Below are 19,504 nucleotides of genomic sequence, written 5' to 3'. Positions count from 1 at the left end.
TAGGTGGTAAAAGCATTCCTATAAACAAAACTCCAATACCTTTATTTCGCTAGAGTAATTATATGTCTGTGTTTCTTTTATAGACATATGTTAATTGTTAGTAAATCAATACATATTTCTCCTTAAAGTTCGAACATCGACCATTTACATGTAAATTACCTTTAGCTCAGCTATGTGAGTTACCCACCTCACGAGATTTAAGATTCGTACCCCAACCACAGGATTTGGTACCCCAACCATTAAAAAAATGCCAAAAGTGCCCTTGGTTCGAGATTTTAAGTTTCAAATCAGTTCGAGAGTTTAAGTATCGAATCAGTTTAAGAGCTTAATTTGAGAGTTTCAAATTAGAGTTTGATTAGAGATTCTAATTCCCTTAATTCGATATTTTAAGTTTCAAATCAATTCGAGAGTTTAAGTATTGAATCAGTTCGAGAGTTTAATTTGAAAGTTTCAAAATGAAAGTGAAGGGGGTGAAACCCCATGTTCTGTTCTAATAATAAAATGATTCGAAAAATTAACTTTCGGAATGGTCCGACTATTAAGTGGGGTGACATTTCTGGTGCTTCGGGTGCGAAGTCCCCCACCTCACCTATGGTTGTAATAGATGGATGAATATAACGTAATTTATGAAGTCCAAAATTGAGAAATTTAGTGAGAATTTCATAGTTAAGAAAGAGGAGGGTTTAAATCTAAAAAATTAGAAGAACAATACATGAGATGGGAGAATACGAGGAGAGAAGGGACAAGAAGGCTAGGGTACAGTCAATGCTAAAAGCATTGCTAGATGATCCAATACTCTCTGATGTTCCCAAAAACCCAACATTGTACGATGTTGACACTCTCATCGGTCTTGAATTGGGCAGTGCCATGCGCATTTCTATCATCAAATTGGATGCAACTTCTTTCGGTAAGCAACTTCATCACTCACTCGCTTCCAAATTGTTCTGCAAATTGCAAATTCAATTCCTCACTCACTCACTGGTTTTTGTTGTTGTTGTTGGTAAAGATGTTACAGTGATGAATTCGGCCACAGTCAAGGATTTGAAGCTTGCCATCAAGAAAAAGGTGAATGACATGGAACAATCCAACATGGGTCATCGTCAGATTTCTTGGTCAGTTCCAATTTCTCCGTTTTTGATGTTTGATTTGGCTGCAATAGTTCATCTCTGAATCTGATTTTGTGGAACTCTGTGTTGCAAAAATTGATGTAACTGCAGGAGGGGAGTGTGGGCAAAATGTTGCTTGTCATACAATAATCACAAGCTTCTAAATGATGATGATGCACTGCAGAATTTTGGTGTAAGGAACAACTCTCAGGTTTGTTCTCTCATCTTCATTATTGGGTAATTTGATTGATAGATTGGGAAAAAGAAGCAAACATACACACATATCCATGCCATACTCTCAAATTGGTGGAAAAGAAAAAGAAGCTTTGGGTATATTGATATAGAGTACATTCCATCAGATTCAGTTCAATTCTGTCAATCACTCCAAACACCAAACTAAGTTTTAATGGATTTTGTAACTCTTCTTTACTAACTTTTCCTGCTACATTCTCCTTTTGCAATGTTGAATTTTGGGCATTTAGTTAGTAGTAGTATACTCATTCTCATGTTTATGCTCAAAGCCTCAAACTAATCTTAGGAAAAGCTTTGATATTTTTTTTTTACTGTGGAAAGTTAAATGGTTTGCTAACATGTTAATGGTTTGCTTAATGGTTGCATATAAATAACTCAGCAAGTAAAGTGCATGCCATTTCCAGTAGAGTTATGTTGCTTAGTATGCTTACCTTCTATAGTGAAATCAGAGCTTGAGTTCAAGTAAATCTGATCTTTAGAAAGCTGTTGTACTCGGTCAGTCAATTTTTTGTTCTAGTAATGGCATTCTTTGCGTCTTCAAAAATTTTCCGTTACGAATTCATTAGTATTTTCAGTCTTCCGGAGTGATTGAGTGATGCATTTTGTATTGGGAAAACAGTGTTGCTTAGTGGTACTTTATGCCAATGCAGGTGCACTTTGTTCCATATGTCATGACAAAAGAATCTCGGAGCCACTCAACAAGGAGAAAGCACCGCTTTTTCCATGGCCTTAATAAGCTTTCCTGATCAAACAAGCTTTCCATGACAAATGTGCAATGGTTGATCCCATGGTGTATGGCATGCTCTGAAAATCTTTGATGTTTGAGTTTTCAATCTCATTACATGTACTAAAAGGGTAACTGGCAAACGGAGCTTCGACAATCACTCTTGTTTCAACTTGTTTGGGATCTTAGACGTTGGTCATTCCAAGTGTATAACTGAATAAGCAACTTTCACCTTAATTTATTTTTTGAAGCTATACTGAATGGAACCTTTAGGCTTATAATTTGATGGAGGAACATGTTGTCGAAAATTCCCATGTGGAGCTGCACCTAGCTTGTGGGAGGCCACTAACAGATTGTAGGTGTAGAATTGCTAGCCTATCATCGAGCTGATGCTTATTTTGGTGGTAGTTAAAATGTATTTTATGCCAACCATGGTTACCAAGTCTCTTAAGAATTTTTTTCAATTTTGGTTCAATACAGCTAACTTGAAAATATGAAGACAACCCCATTGCAGAACCACAAGTTCTTTAGTAATGAACGTTTTAGTGTATTACTATTTGATGAAATGACGTTGTAAATGTTTTTGAATAGATAGCTAATGTTATAAAAAAAATTAATTTTAGTTTCATATTGATTGGTGGACAGAAATGAAGTGTACAATAAACTTTATTTAAGTTTTCTACTCCTTAAAAACAAGTTATACCTGAACAAAATAACAAGTGAATCATAAATCTCAAAAAAACAATTGTACAATACTACAATGCATAGAAAAAGAAAAAAGCTTAAGGGCACCGCCCATGTTAACGATTTCTCGATTACTGCGGCATGATGAATTAAGAGTAATATGCTAAACACTAAACAGAGCATTCAGAAAACATTTCTATTCTAATACTAATATCAGGCTTCAAAGTTAAGAGACCTAATCTCTGGAAAACCAGAGGAGAGAGACTCGTAATACAAAAGAATTACAAGTAAAATTATCTTCTTTCATGCGATCTCCCTGACTCTGGTGGAAGTTTGGACGATTCCAGGGGATTTCTACCTTTTGCATCTGTATGTTTTTCTTCCCTTGAATCATGAGCCGACTTTTGACGCCGCACCATATCCTCTGCATACCGGCGCCACAAAGCTTCTCTTTCTTTTCTCGGAACCTTGTTATATCTCGGATCAGATTTTAAACGACGTTTCGCCGTAGACCATGAATTAAGCAGTGTTTTCCCATCCTCGGTTTCTTGAGATGCGGCTTCAGAAGTCAAGACTTCAGCTAAGAGAGCTCTAAACTCGTGTGCACAACGCTAGCCAAATCACAAAGTTTGATGATGTCAATAGTACATATTTTAACCAAAAAAAATGTAAAATACTACTCAAGCTGTTACAGAATGCTTCTACTCATTCATATGACACTGCATCAAATTTAACTCTAGAACATACATACAATCATACACCCAAAATATAGCAAGGCAGAATGCCACAAAAACCATGAGTACCAGATATACTTACTTCCTGAAGCATCTTAATGTGTTCCCGAAAGAGTTTTTCTGTGTCAGCTGGATCAAGGTCAGAATTACTTGCACGTCCTTGAGGATCCTTATCTAATTTAGGCTTAGATTCTGTCCATGAGGCCTAAGAACATTGGCAAATAACATTATAATTTCTTTAATGAAAGAAAATAGGATGTAAAAATCATCATTCACAGTTTCACACCCAGCTTCTTGATAACATAAGTAAATATCAACAAGGAATCTTTAGCATAGTTCAGCATGCAAGTCTGAGAAAATTATTTGCATTCATCTCATTTTTGTTTAAAATTTTCAATATAACCTTCCTAACATCTGACTGGATGCAATTTAGTCCGTCTATTCAAGATATGACTTAAGTTAAGTGCATCTAAAGCTGAAAAGATATCATTAGTCAAGAAACAAAAAATAGAAAACTATATATATATATATATATATATATACATATACACACACACACATGAGAGCACTTCAGGTTAGAGGAGTTTCTATTGTAAGAGATGAGAAAAGAAGTCATTCTCACCTGATATATATATATATATAACTTCAGAAACCAAAAATATTCTAATCCTTCAAGAGTTCGAAAATGAAATTGCTCTTGATAAGAGTAACAGTACTGAATAAAGAAATAAATTTTACCAGAGGATCTTTGATTGTCTCCACAAGTAAAGCTTGAAAAGAAGTAACAGCCTCCTTCCTTCGAATTTTTAATCGGACCCTTTCCATTTCCTGTTCTTCTCTTTCCTTCCTTTTGCGCGTCTCCCGTTCTCTCTCCCGCAGCTTATCCTGCAAATCATTCTCAGGAATTTTAATCTGCTTCATAACAAGTTGCTAAAAATGAGCTGTGAGGAGAACATACATATACAAATCAATTAATAAACCAACTTAAACAATACCCTCTTGTATCAAACAGAAAAGTCATCACAAAAAAGACACCTTATACCATTGCTTACCCACTAGAAACAAAACAGGAGCATCATGTCAAGGCATCATTAAAAAGAACATGTGGACTAGAGTTATTCCTTCTTCTATTTAGCATATAATTTGTTGATTAAAAAAACATTAATCATCAAATTTAACATATGAACCAACTAATACCTGCTCCTCCCTTTTAGCTTTGATCTCTCGTTCTGCCGCATGTTCAGCAGCTTTCAATTCAGATATATACTCATTGAACATAACTTCCCTATCCTCATGTCTCACAGATTTATATCTTGGGTCATCCCTTAAACTTTCTTTAACCTGCATCAACCAATCACTAAAACTCAACAATACATCCCAAAAAAAGAGATTAACATGAACCATGCTTTCACCAGTGTGTGTAAATATGCATCCAAGCACACGAGCGCACATATGAAAATAGAGATAATAAAGAAAATCAATGTTCGATTTTGCAACTGCGAAAATTATCCTCAGTAACATATAAGAACAAACATCCTCTCTTCTTATCAGTGCAAGAAAATGGTCACTTTGTGAAGTAAGCCTTAATTTCTTGTCACACCCGGCTTTTCAGGCATCATTGAAAACACTAATCACCAAAAATTCTTACATGTAAGTAAACATAACTCATAAAAAGAGCAAAACACACAAGCTCACTTGTTCATGGTCTCACGAAAAAATGCTTCAAGTATCACATCTTATGGCTTCAATGTCTCCTTAAACATACAAAAAAAATACACATGATTGTGCTTTGAAATATTTCAACATTTATAGACTATTAAAAGGATGGTTTTCATGAATTTTGAAGGTAGAATCAATCGAAGTTTTCATTTGGAACATGCCTGATCATGGTGTATAAGCACCAATCCTCTTTCTCATTCATAGGCAAGTCCTGGAGAAATTGGAATGATCCATGATTTGCCTTTTTTGTTTCAAGAAACATCAATCATTTACCATTCTTGAGGCATATAACAAAAACCAAAAATCTCTTTAGTAATCACAACATGAGGGATCTCAAAGAACTCAACCAACAGTCATTAAGCCTATGAGTTGGGCTAATGATTTGAAATTAATAGAAAATAAACTGAATTTTTTATTTAAATGTCACACAGACGTGTTTAAGACAGATGTGTTTCAAAATCCTCCAACTCAAGAACAGAGGTGTATGTAACACATACCCTGGACCAACGAGAGTTAGAAGTTATATCTCCTTGTTCCTTGAGCATTGACTTAAAACTGGCAGAAGCAGCTGCACGTATTGCTCGAGCTTTTTCATCAGCAGCTTTCTTCAAAGGAAGCACCCTGAAACACAAACAGGAATCCCATCAACCAGGATTCTGCAAATATCACATTTACATAAAGAAACCATTTACCATGCAAAACCAAAGAGTTCAGAGGGCATAAGGACACACCCAAGTGAATCCGAGAGTCTGTCATTAGCCTACTACCTGCTGACTCATGTTGCTTTCAAGGATTATCAATAGAAATCATTTCTGTCTAGGAAAAAGTTCAATATCAATGCAAATGAGGATCTAAACCAAAACAATATATATATAGAAAGGAAAAAGTTTAGCTGAGTCGAATGTACCAAAATTTGATAAATTCAAATCAAAAGGGTTGGCTGGAAATGCGACATTGATTTTGGACAATATGTTGCATGCAACAAGTGCTGATGCTGGTGAAAGAAATAGCCACCCGGATGCAACAAGCATGGCTTGGTTTGTTTACCTTTTATGCTTTTTTGTTATAAGGAAATGAGTTATATCAAATGTTAAAATTCTAACTGAATTGTAAACTGAATTGTATTTCTGAAAAGTTGAGTTACAATGAATAGCATTTAGCTATTTATAGAATCAGAGAAGCTTGCGTAGCAAGCTGTTACTAAGAGAGAGAGAGAGAGAGAGAGAGAGAGAGAATCAGTTACTGTGTAACTAATTCTGTTACACCTAATAACTAATTCTGTTACAGATTGACATGTCAGCAATGCCATGTCAGCATGTGACTACATATATCCTAATACACCCCCTCAAACTGAAGGTGGGTGAGAAACTAGTTTCTCAGTCACATTAAGTTTGCTTCTAAGGTCTTCAAAACGAGTAGGAGAAAGTGCTTTGGTGAAGAGGTCAGCAAGCTGATCAATGGAAGGAACATGATGAACAAACAAAGACTTATTCAGCACCTTCTCTCTAACAAAGAAAATGTCAAGTTCCATATGTTTGGTGCGGGTATGCAATACTGGATTATGAGTTAAGGCAACAGCTCCCATATTATCGCAGAAAATTCTGGGAACTGTGAAGGGAACATGCAGCTCTTGTAACAATGATTGAATCCATAGCAACTCAGCTGAGGTATTAGCAAGACTCCTATATTCTGCTTCAGTACTAGACCTGGCTACCAAAGTTTGCTTCTTAGAGGTCCAAGAGACAAGATTAGGACCAAAGAAAACACATGACCCTGAGGTGGATCTCCTGTCATCAACATCAGATCCCCAATCAGCATCACAGTATGCCACTAGAGCTACTGGAGAATGCAGAGAACAAGGCTTGATATGCAAGCCATGATGAATTGTACCCTTTAGATACCTCAATATCCTCTTAACTGCCTTCCAATGTTCCTCCAAGGGCTGACTGAGAAATTGACACACTTTGTTGACTGAAAAGCTTATTTCAGGTCTGGTAAGAGTGGCATATTGCAAGGCCCCAACTATGGACCTATAGAGTGTAGGATCTGCAAAATAATCTGCTCCATGCTTGCTTAGTTTGGCACCACTGACCATAGGTGTAGAGATGCCTTTAGCTTCAGCCATGTCTGCTCTTTCAAGAAGATCACCAATGTATTTGGTCTGAGTAAGTAGGAGAGACCTATCTTGCAAGTGATGGACTTGAACACCAAGAAAATAGTCTAACTGACCCAATTGTTTTAAAGCAAATTCAGAATTAAGCTTTTGAACAATCTCTTGAATAAAGGGCAGAAAATTCCCTGTGATAATGATGTCATCTACATAGACCAAAATATAGATGATACTTGACTTATGATGGAAAGTAAAGAGGGAAGGATCACAACAGCTTGCCCTGAACCCAAATTTGATTAGAGCTGTCTTCAACCTATCAAACCAAGCTCTTGGAGCCTGTTTGAGCCCATATAAAGCTTTGTTCAGCTTGCAAACTAGGGTCTTGTCTGAACTTTGAAAACCAGCAGGCTGCTGCATATATACTTCTTCTTGGAGGGCACCATGAAGAAAGGCATTATTCACATCAAGCTGGTGAATATGCCACTGTTTAGACACAGCCAAGGTAAGAATCAAACGAATTGTAATAGGTTTAACTACAGGAGAAAAAGTTTCTGCATAGTCAAAACCTTTCACTTGATGGTATCCCTTAGCCACAAGTCTGGCTTTATACCTATTAACTGAGCCATCAGCATTTTCCTTTATTCTAAACACCCACTTGCACCCTATAGGATGTCTTCCCTTGGGAAGAGGCACCAAAGTCCAAGTATTGTTGGTCATGAGAGCTTCATATTCAGACTTCATAGCTGCCAACCACTTAGGGTCTTTAAGAGCATGCTTAGTGGTTGTAGGTTCTGCCTGTGCTAGAAGCAAAGTGGGAAAAAGCCTTGGCATAACAATGCCAGACTTTGCCCTGGTTTGCATGGGATGCACATTAACCACTGGTGGAGGCTGAGAAGACTCAGTGGCAGGGACTGAATTGGAAGGTGCAGATGCAGTGGTTGCTGAACCAGAACCAGGAACTGGAGCTGCTGGAGTGGCAGAACTGTTGACTGCAGAAGCTGGACTCTGCTGTGGAGACTGAAGTGGTGCAGGAGATACTTGAGATGTGCTGCCAGTAGACTGGGAAGATTGGTGACTAAGAACTGGTTGCTGCACATGAGGCACAGAAGTAACAACAGGAATAATAGAGGAAATATGTGCATTACTGGAATCAGGACAAGGAGGAGAAAATAAAGTGGTGTATGGAAACTTGAACTCATTAAATTTAACATCTTTAGAGATGTAAATTCTACCATCAGCTGCTAGGCACTTATAACCTTGATGAGAGGAGGAATAGCCAAGAAACACACACTCCTTAGACCTAAAGGACAATTTAGAGGAATTGTAAGGCCTAAGATGAGGATAGCATGCACTTCCAAACACTCTAAGGATAGAATAATCAGCAGGAGTGTTGAAAAGCTTATGGTAAGGACTGATGTTATCCAAAACAGGAGTAGGTAGTCTATTGATTAAGAAGGTAGCAGTAAGAAAAGCATGGTCCCAGTAGGAAGTAGGCATGTTAGCACAAGCTAGAAGAGACAATCCAGTTTCTACAATATGGCGATGCTTCCTCTCAACACTACCATTTTGATGGTGTGTATGAGGACAAGTAAGCCTATGATTAATGCCTAGTTTCTGAAAATATGGGACTAAAGGTTTGAATTCAGTGCCACCATCTGTTTGAACAGATTTGATTTTTAAACTAAACTTCAATTCAGCCATAGCTTGAAATTGAAGAAAAACAGAACTGGTATCAGACTTCCTCTTAATTGGATAAATCCATGTAAACCTTGAATAAGCATCAACACAAGTGAGAAAGTAAAGATAGCCAGTAGAAGACTCAATGGAGGCAGGACCCCATAAATCAGCAAAAATTAATTCTAAAGGTGCAGTATATATAGTAGTAGAGGAAGATGAAGGCAATCTATGAGACTTTGCAACACAACAAGATTGACAAATGTTATATTTTGATTTATGAGGAACTGGTATCTTACAAGTGGATAGTGCTAATTGCAGAGCCTCATGATGAGGATGCCCTAATCTAGAATGCCACAAGTCATAAGCTGTGGGACTAGGTACATTATTTGAAACTGAAACAGAAGAAGTAACTGCAGAAGATGCAGGCTTGGACACTGAGAAGGCAGATGGGGCAGAAACTGGAGGAGAACCCTTGTTGAATGTTGAAGAGTGCATGCCATCAAAGGAATATAAGCCATCTGGACCAAGAGAGCCTCGGAGAAGAGTCCTAAAAGTATCCTGAGATTTAACAGTGCAATGAAAAGGGTGAAACTCAAAGAAAACACCATTATCCTTTGCAAATTTGCTAACACTAACCAGGTTTTTAGTAATATTAGGAACTAACAATAGATTTTTAAGTTGAAGAGTAGTGTGTGTGTGAAAGGGAGAAGAAAAGGAAGCTGAACCAATGGATGTGATAGGCAAACCTTGACCATTTCCCATGTACACTTGATCATTCCCAGTCACTGACACACAATCGGAAACTGCAGAAGCATCATGAGTAACATGATGAGTTGCACCTGAATCTGGAAACCAATTTCCTAGAGTGGAAGGTGCAGAAGTTAGCATAGCTTGTGGTGCACGAGGCTGTGGTGGTGGAGCTCGAGGATGGAAGCCAAAACCAAAGGTGGATGATGCTGGAGAAGCATATCCATAGCCAGGGGCAAACATTGCACCAGATGCAAGGGGAAAACCAGATCCACCAGCAAAAGGCATGCCAAACTGTGCAGGTGCACCAAAAGGTTGAAATCCACGAAAAGGTGAGTATCCAAACTGAGGCATCATGCCATAAGATGAGCCAAAACCATAAGGAGAAGGCATAGGTGTGTTGGAAGACACGTTTGGCTGAGCATTCTGTGCAGGGGAAGCAGAGTTGCCTCGATGATAGCAGATGCTAGCATCATGACCATACTTATGGCAGATCTGACACTGAACTGAAGATCGATCACCACCGCGTCCACGGTTGTTGTAACCACCACGTCCACCGCGTCCACGGTTGTTGTAGCCTCCGCGATCGCGATTGGCACCGGAGCGAGAACGATCATCATCGCGATCTTCATATGCACGATCCTCTGAATCAGTGCGAGAGGCGTAATGAACCTCAGATGCGACTGATGAAGGCGGAGGAGGCGGCGCTGGTGATGGCGCAGGAAGTGGCGCAGACGGTGGCGCTTGCGGTGGCGCTTGCGGTGGCGCTTGCGGAGGCGCAACTGCCTGAGCAAGGAAAGCAGACGGAGAAGTCGCAGGAGTCTGACGCGAACGCATACGCTCCAAACGTGCTTCGTGTGCGATGACCATAGCTTCAGCTTGCGAGATCGAGCACGGAAACTCGCGACTACTCACAATAGTCATGAGATGACTATACTCCTCAGGAAGGCCATCGAAAATCGCTTCAAGATGCTCACGATACGTAACCGGATCTCCAATCGAGATCAAAGCGTTCACAATGGATTTGATACGCTTCAGATAATCGGAAGAACTCTTCGATCCTTTGGTGATGGATCGCAACTCAGATCTGAGTTGTGTGGACTGAGCAAGCGAGTGTGCGTGGAAGAAATCAAGCACTGCTTCCCAAACCTGCCATGACTGAGTACAATTCACAACAGTAGGAAGAACAGTAGGTGAAAGAGACGATAGAAGCCAAGTGAACAACGCTGAATCCTGTTGTTCCCAGGCTTGATACGCAGGATTTTCAACCACATTCTCACGATCCTCATCAGTGAGAAAACGAAGAGGAATCTGCGGTGCTGTGAGAAAACTCTGCAAGCGATGAGTTCTCACAATTCCTTCTACGTGTTGCTTCCATGAGAGGAAGTTCGTATCATCAAGCTTCAAGGTGAGCTTGTGAACCAGAGAAGAAGCACTCAACGATGGTTGAGCCACTGGCACAGGAGCTTCTGGAGCTTCACCAGCCATGGTGAAGAAGAAGAGAAACCAGAGAAAAAAGATCAAGGATCGTTCCCTGCTCTTGATACCATGTTAAAATTCTAACTGAATTGTAAACTGAATTGTATTTCTGAAAAGTTGAGTTACAATGAATAGCATTTAGTTATTTATAGAATCAGAGAAGCTTGCGTAGCAAGCTGTTACTAAGAGAGAGAGAGAGAGAGAATCAGTTACTGTGTAACTAATTCTGTTACACCTAATAACTAATTCTGTTACAGATTGACATGTCAGCAATGCCATGTCAGCATGTGACTACATATATCCTAATATCAAAAGAACTACCCTCTCTTGGCTTCCTTTGAAGAGGTGGAATATAAAGAGGGACTCGTAAGAAAGGAAATACTCTGATCTCATTCCTAGACAACTGCTAGAATCCATCAAGCCTAGAGGGTGGGAAATGAAAAAATGCATTTCATTTTCAAACATAAATGTCACTACCAACTACCAAACAACTATATGACTATTTGCATCCCAAATTCTCAACCAAACTATTTCCCACAGTACCAATTTAAGCAGAACCATACATGAACATAATAATTTCTTCCTTTAGAAGTATCAATCAAAAGACCATAGAAAGCAATACTGTAGCAATAAAAACTCATGTGGAGCAGCACGAACACCATGAGTATCAGAGCAAATTAACACAGGATCCAACAAAAGCTTTTAATAGAAACCAAGACATTAACTTGTATATCGTACCCCTATTTTGACAAAATATTGAAGATGCAGCTGGAAAGATAACAGAATATTAGATATCAGTAATTCCTGTTATTAGTCTTATATAAAGCACAACTTTGAACACTGTCATCAGTCATCATACTGAGGCTGTTAATCAACCCTGCCCATCTTTGGACGTGTGGCTTCTGAGTCTATTGATTTATATTTGTCAAGGTTGTTGCAAATCTGCCAACATCGTACTGTCTCAGACAGTGACTACTTATAGATATCACTCTCTTAGCCTGTATATTATTTCTCCTGAATTTGTTTGCTACGGAAGAATGCATTGAAATCATAATTAACTTTAAAAAAACAAGCCTATTTTTAGAATTTTAACCAAACACCAGTCTTTTCTATTTTGTATGCCCAACATCACGTTAAGAACACCACATATAGAAATGAAGACTATCAGTCATAAAACCGTCAGAATACACCACATGACGTGTAACTCTTTGGTTTAAGACTGACTAACATGACGATCAGGCAAGCAGATCCCAAAGCAAGATAAGTGTGAAAACTACAGAAGCAAATAACATGATAGAAATAATGCTTCTTAAGTGAACACATCACATGCATAGAAAACTCAGTTAGAAAGTAAAATAACCTATTAAATGGGAAGTGGTACCTTTCATTCAATAGGTGCTCCCGTTCCTTGCGGTCCAATACCTCAAACCGTGGATCGTTTCCCCATTTCTTACGAAAAGTTTGATAATCAGTACTTTGATTAATATCCTAAAAAAATCACAGATGATGCTTAAGCATTACGCAGTTTCACAAATTGAAGGTAGATAGACTGAATACAAATAATAGGAATGAGTAAGCTTCAAATTGAGGCAATATTAACCTCTGAAGCTTCATCCAGTAACTGCTTAAATCCCTCAATTGCAGCCCTCAGTGCGGCACGTTTTTCTTTGCGTTCTTCTTCAGCACGAGTTTTAACATAATGCTCAAACAAGGATCTCCTGGCAGAATAACTTGGAATAGCCTGCATTTACATAGGTTATCAACAATGAAGCCTTTCCAGAAGACAGCCTCAATAAGAAAATAAAATGACAAAAAAAGAATATTTTGTGAGACTAGGAAACAAACACAAAGATGAAGGGTAAGACATCATCTTTTGAGAAGAATAGACTAAACTTAAAATTAGACACATCATAACAAACAAGCCTTCTAAACCTAATGCATATTCAACAGAGAAATGTCCCTAAAGAAATCATGTGCTGAAACCCACAAGGAAGCCATGGAAGATAACTATATCCCATAAATTCTACAATGAAAAAATTTCCAGCAAGAGTCTAATGAGACACTAACCAAAGACACCGAATTAAGTAGCAAGTTCTTGAAACTGGAAATATGCCGAAGCATTTATAGTATACACATGAAAAAAATTTGCAATTATATCTCACTACGTTCAATCAATAGATGTTTAAAAAAGACTAAATTCCACAAAAAGCCTTTCCCCCCAAATTTACACTTTCTGGCAAGTCAATCAAATGACACTACTAATTTACACATGAGAAGCATAGAATGGATATCAATCAGGACCCATACAGCATGACAGACTTAAGCAAAGTTGAATCAAATTTCCCCAATGCATTTGTACATATTCATGCATAACTAATTGTTCTAAGAATTTCAGTAGATGAAAAGCCACTAATTCCCAAACTAAATAAAGGAAAATATTTTGTCTCAAAACCTTAAAACGCGGATCAAATACTATCTTTGGCAGTTCTTTCTCCCACTTTGAGAATGGTGCCACTCCACGCTCCTTAAGCATCTCCTACAAAATTCATAGGCACAACACAAAATAACATCAGATGTCGGCTAAGACACATTCGAAAATGCTTCATTGTTCATGGTATGTATTGCTCTATGTAGAAAATGCATGAATATGACCAGATATTGTGGCATATCTAAATGTACCATGACTCTCTCTTATATCCTCCTTTCACAGCCTTCCTTTCTAACAAAACTACTCAGATATTATGGCATATGTAGATGTACCATGAATTTAGAATAGAGCTACTTCTGAACTAAATGTTCCTAAAAATTATAGTTCTCGACTCAAATGGTGCAACAGGGTAACACAAATATGCAGCAATTTAAAATTCTTCCATGAACTAATTTTATGATTAAAACCAATAAAACTTCTAAAATAAAAAAACAGCAAATAATAACATCCAACCCAAAGTATCATCCAAAACTAAATGTAAGGGAAGGAGAAAAAATAGAAAAATGGAAGTCAAAGGTATATTGCACATGATAATTTAAGCATAGTTAGCAGAAAAACCTCATAACAGAAACAAAAATAGCAAAAGGAAAGAACTAAAAAAGAAACTACATCAGCTAAAAGAAAAAGACAAATATACCTTAAATTGAATTATGCACTCCTCTTTTGAAGGTCCACTATCTTCATCTTCAGAATCCGAGGATGTATCAGAGACGTTAGCATCACCATTAGCATCTTTTTGTTTATCCTTGTTGTTATCATTCTGCAGGCCCTTAGCTGTTGTTTCAGTTGCTTTTGAACCATTCGTTTCAGATCCTGTTTGCACAGATGGCACAGGAATAGAAGAGGAAGCAACAGGTGCTCCTGAGTCCTGCAGCTTCTTCTTGATCAAATCCAATGCCGATGGTGAACTCTGTACACTAGAGGGTTTAAGAGCTGCAGCATCACGACCACCAGTATTAATAGCAGGAGCATTCAGAGTAACCATTCCAGACCCTCTATCAGACAATACATTAGTATTTGGAACTGACATTAAATGATCTTTTGTAACATCACCATCTTGCTTCTTCTTCAATTCAGCCACCTCATTTGGGATTTGCCAGCAGCTTGTCTAACACAGAACAAAAGGCCATAAAAATAAACAAATCAATTAATAAAGAAATGTCATCACAATTGAAATAAAAAGTAATAGCAGTATTTATAATTATATTTATGTGTTGTGTGTTAAATAAAATTCAGCAAAAATTACAATTTGAGAACTTCTAGTGAATAAGTTTCTTATTTAGGAAAATTATGGGTGACTAATGTGTCCATAATATATTGACTATACCAATGTAAGTTGATGTTTAAGAAACACGAATATCAACAATAAAATCAGTCTCCTAGTTCTGCAAGGTAGGACACACCAAGGACAAGAACTAACGACCCCCCCCCCCAAGAGACGAGTACACTAGTAAACTGACAGGGGAGTAGAAAAATAACGGACCATATAGTTGAATCGTGAATATATGAATCATACCTTGGTTTGATTGTTGTAGTAATATTTTTTACCATCGCTCGTAGAAATCAACATCCAATCAGTACCAGGCAAATCTACCCTGTTACAGGAAAACATGACCAAAGTAAAGAAGGTAACATTTTAAATCTCTGTTTCAAAAAAAAAAAAAAAAACTTTTCAGACCCAACAATAAACCAATAACAATATACCATATTAACTCAAGATATTCAAAATGTAACTGAAAATACTTAAAAGGCCACACCTATCCCATGAACAGAGAATCTGAAGAATATCCACTAATTACTAATTGAGCAATGTATTGTAGAAAGACATAATGTGTGGTTAAATTCTAGCAATTATGATTCTATGCAGTCCAACAGTCATGATACTGAATCTCCCAGGTCATGATTTGTCAATAAGACCATCAAACATAAATCCATATGTCTACATGTAGGGTATAAACTTCCTTAGGAATATTGGCGTGAGTTCAATTTTTCAGGAAGCTACAACTGTATAGTCACATTAAGTGAGTATATAATAACAAAGGAAAGAATAATACATAAAATGTACTGCAACTAATTGTTTTTCATTATTTAACCCTACATTTCATTCTCTTTATTCATTTTAAACATCCAAAGGGAGAAAAGTAATTATCTTCCCCCCTCCCTAATTTATTTCTCCTGTCATTCTGATATGCCCCAAGTTGATGCAAGGGCTTGATGGAACGTCTAGGATGATTTTAGGTGTCCTCATCACATTCCTTCCCCTTCCCTTTCCTTCAAAACTTCCAAGGATATCCTTTAATGCCAATAAAATCAAGGTTTTAATTTTATGAGTATAACACAACCCACCTTACTTAACCCGCAACTAGTATAGTTTTTTACAGTACCATCACCTGCAAAGTGTCAATGACACCTCTAAAGTGCTCAACTATAAGGGCCTGTCTGATTACAGTTTTTAGGCTCTAAAAAAAGAAAAAAGAGACAAACATGTAATGTTCTGAAAAGCTTATTTTAAAAACAATTGCCGATTTCTAGTTTTTCAAACTAAAGTTGAAAAACATCAAGGATGTTTTATGTTTTGTTATTTTAGTTTTCAAGTCGTAAGTCTTCCAACCTCACAAAAATCATGTTCAACAGTTATTTTTATTTTCTTCTTTTGAAAAATAGATTTTAAAAATTGTTTCTATAAATAATTTTTTATAGGCCTCTTTAAGGACATATAGGGGGTTGTTTTGCAACCATACCTAGTAGACAAGCAATGAACTTACATTGAAGCTGGAGTTGGCTGCACAGAAACTTGGTGAGGCTGCATAAATATGCAAAATATCAACAAATTGCATTGAAGAAACAAATATGAACCATAAGTTATACCATTTATGATAATAGATGGTTTTTTGTTCAGTGAAAAATAGGCATCCAAAATCATTTGATAAGGCTATGCCATTACAGGTTTGGTAGTCTACAAATATCTAGTTTTTTACACTTCCTAATTACAATTGGTTAGGGTATCCAGCATCCATTATTTAAATATTCAAGTACTATATACTAATAACTTCAAAGAAATTTCCTTTTGGAATATTTTAAAATTATATGTTAATAAAAATTTATATAAAATAATATTGTTCAGTGACGAATGGCACAATAAGGTATATAATTGCTAAGAGGGTACATGGTATTACAGTACCTCCCCTTTAAAGCCAGCAGGTTTATCATACGTTGATTCTCCTGTCAAGGCATTATAATAGTATACAACTCCTGCTTCAGTCTTATGAGCAGTCCAGGCATCTAATTGATCATTAGCAGCATCCTCATTCTTCGTGACATTCCTCTTGTCATCTACAATCATAAGAACCACAAATGTAAGGAACATTATTCGTATTTTCAAACCACATCAACAGATTAAAACATGTAAGTGGAGCAGTAACACAGCAATGGGTATACCTGGTTGCAAACCAGCTGTTCCCACTGGTTGATGATTGGAAGCAGAAGAGGCGGGAGTGCTACCGGCAGCACCCGCAGGAGTAACACCAGGAGGATAAGAATCAGGTACTGAAACAGCAGAGGGAGTAATACCACGTGCTTGGAATGGAAAGGGGCCAGGAAAAGAGGCAGGATATTGAAAAAATGGTGGCCTTACTGCACTCATCTGTGGAGGCTGTAACCAAAATCCCTGAGGGGGAGCAACCATGGAAGGTATGGATTGATAGGGTAAGCCTTTCGGTGGGGCAGTGGGATCTGAGGCAATGGCTGCAGCTGGCATATTTGGTCTTAGTACTGTAGCTGAGGAAGAATCTGTGCTTGTGGATGGTATAGATGCATTAGAAGATATTATTGTTGCTGATGCCAATCCAGGGGGGCCAGGATTCCCAGGAGCTCCAGCCATCACATGATGCATAGGAAAAGTTGGGGGAGTTGGCATCCATGATGTAGCTGGCCGATAGTTAGGGGGTTCAGAGGGTAGCGGCATTGTGGGTATAAAAGTATGAGCAGGGGCAGGATGTCGGATACTTGATGCAGATGAAATTTTACTAGCATCCAGTGCAACAGAATCCGGTATGTTCTGCCATAAGCAAACAAAAGTATTAGGAAATTATTATGTTTCGCTTTTCTTTTTATGAAAAAATTATTTTTGTGCCAATAACATGATACCAAATGCTCATCATCTATTATTTAAAAACTCATCACTGGATAGGTGAATACCACATGAAATCCATTCTTCACTTTAGAAGGTCAGAGTGCTAACATTTCACAAATTTGAATGACCCCGTCTTTTTTTGTTTCCCAATATGGCATGACAACCAAAGATAAAACTAGTACAGATAGGCCCCATAATGTTACTATACAAAAACATGACCCCGTGTAATGTTTTTAACCAAACTTTTCATTATTGTAATATTTAAAGTTTTGTGTACATTAAAGTTACATGCATCCTTTACTTCAAGCACATTCAGTTGCACTCAACCACATGTGCTACTGCTCTCAATGCTAGTCCCAGCTTTGGTCAATGATACTTAGTCCACAGGGAGCATTTAAAAGGAACTACAGGTGCTCATGTTTGAGTAGGTTAAGTGAAAAGGTAGCAAACAGGGGGAAGGTGCGACAAGGTTTTGCTATTCACTTGTAGTTCATGGTTTCTTCATATAGTCAGAAAAATCACTTTCATAAAAGAGGAAAGGCCAAATTAACAGGGTAGAATATAAAAGGGTTGCTCTCCATTTTCAACTGCCTCATATCTTTTGTCAAACTTATCTAAGATTTCCACCTTATCAATCAAGCTTAACTCCATGTTTAAAGGAATCACTAAACTCATCCCCCAGCAATCTACTCAATCTCAAAAACTACACTCTGTTCAACGTATAACTAATAAGACTACGAGCCTTACAGTGGTAGATTGTGGATGCTGATTACTAGGAAAACCTGCGCCAGTTTGGGAAATATTATATGAAAATGAAGGGGCCGCATGTGAGGGGTGACCAGGAACCGGAACATTCCCCGCATTAGACTTGACCACCTGCATTAAAACGCAACAAATAAAATCAACAAAGAGCTCATGTTTATGAAAGAAGTACAATATCATATCACCATAAACTACACAAGTCGGTACTACACTTACAGAATGGGACGGAGACTGCTGAGGAGTCCCAGAAACGTTGACATTTTGATGCGCGCCGTAAGGGAACGGTGCGGCCGGCGCTACAAAATACAGTTGAATTAACTAATTATGCATGAGCAGTTGCTGAAATTGATGATTCAGTAATTAACAAATTCTCAGTAGATTGAAAAGCGTAAGGGCTCAGCAAGACATACCGGGAGCGGAAGAAGACGCAGGCGGAGGTGTTTCAGCAGATAACGGCGGGTTCTGTGGCTCCTGGGGCAGCCACGCAGGCGAAGCCATTGAAATTGATCTGCATTGAAAACAAGGAGTGAGAATTAACGTGAAATTGCATAAAAGGAATCGAGGTTTTTGAATGCGAAATTGGAAGAGAGAGAGAGAGAGAGAGGGATCTTAACCAGAGAGGGGAGAAGGAAGAGGGTGAAATTGGAGTTTGAGAAGAAGAGTGAAGCGAGGGAGGGAAATGGAAAGAGGGAGTGAGCACAGAGCAGATCAACACAACTACTACTACAAATCCAACCAACGCGGGCTAGGGCTTACTTCTCTTCTGCCCAACCTCTCTATTCTATTTCTTCCTTTTTCTTTCTTTATTTTCGATTTTAATTGAGTTCATAAAAAAAATTGTGTGTGCTATGTTTTATTTATTTATTTATGGGTATACATAATATGTACTC

At 37.9% G+C, this 19,504-nt stretch overlaps 2 protein-coding genes across 2 annotated transcripts; one reads left to right on the top strand and one right to left on the bottom strand.

Moving 5' to 3' along the window:
* The first annotated feature begins 646 nt into the window (after positions 1-646).
* Positions 647-2,363, top strand: LOC130747654 (U11/U12 small nuclear ribonucleoprotein 25 kDa protein). Its single transcript, XM_057600648.1, has 4 exons — positions 647-907; positions 1,007-1,112; positions 1,218-1,317; positions 2,009-2,363. Exons 1-4 carry the CDS (start codon positions 718-720, stop codon positions 2,102-2,104), a joined length of 492 nt encoding a protein of 163 aa, XP_057456631.1. The 5' UTR covers positions 647-717; the 3' UTR covers positions 2,105-2,363.
* Positions 2,364-2,779: 416 nt separating this feature from the next.
* Positions 2,780-19,403, bottom strand: LOC130747653 (pre-mRNA-processing protein 40C). The gene is made up of 17 exons (XM_057600647.1): positions 19,229-19,403; positions 19,025-19,122; positions 18,831-18,910; positions 18,600-18,728; positions 17,159-17,777; positions 16,902-17,053; positions 16,486-16,523; positions 15,237-15,315; positions 14,358-14,828; positions 13,685-13,768; positions 12,833-12,973; positions 12,614-12,720; positions 5,717-5,840; positions 4,698-4,841; positions 4,239-4,385; positions 3,583-3,705; positions 2,780-3,377 (listed from the first exon to the last, which is right to left on the bottom strand). The coding sequence occupies exons 2-17, from the start codon at positions 19,110-19,112 to the stop codon at positions 3,060-3,062; spliced, it is 2,844 nt and encodes a 947-aa protein (XP_057456630.1). The 5' UTR covers positions 19,113-19,122; positions 19,229-19,403; the 3' UTR covers positions 2,780-3,059.
* Between the last annotated feature and the right edge of the window lie 101 nt (positions 19,404-19,504).

Source organism: Lotus japonicus, chromosome 3 (genome assembly GCF_012489685.1).
Source record: "Lotus japonicus ecotype B-129 chromosome 3, LjGifu_v1.2".
Taxonomy (NCBI): Eukaryota; Viridiplantae; Streptophyta; class Magnoliopsida; order Fabales; family Fabaceae; genus Lotus; species Lotus japonicus.
The sequence above is the reverse complement of the archived record's forward strand: the minus strand, read 5'-3'. Positions and strand labels throughout refer to the sequence as shown.

Coding starts and splice junctions, on each gene's coding strand:
- LOC130747654 (XM_057600648.1), top strand. CDS start 718: ATGGGAGAATACGAGGAGAGAAGGGACAAGAAGGCTAGGGTACAGTCA. Junction 1,113..1,217: donor GGTCATCGTCAGATTTCTTG/GTCAGTTCCAAT, acceptor ATGTAACTGCAG/GAGGGGAGTGTGGGCAAAAT. Junction 1,318..2,008: donor GTGTAAGGAACAACTCTCAG/GTTTGTTCTCTC, acceptor ATGCCAATGCAG/GTGCACTTTGTTCCATATGT.
- LOC130747653 (XM_057600647.1), bottom strand. CDS start 19,112: ATGGCTTCGCCTGCGTGGCTGCCCCAGGAGCCACAGAACCCGCCGTTA. Junction 17,054..17,158: donor AACAGCTGGTTTGCAACCAG/GTATACCCATTG, acceptor TTATGATTGTAG/ATGACAAGAGGAATGTCACG. Junction 15,316..16,485: donor CAGCCAACTCCAGCTTCAAT/GTAAGTTCATTG, acceptor TTCCTGTAACAG/GGTAGATTTGCCTGGTACTG.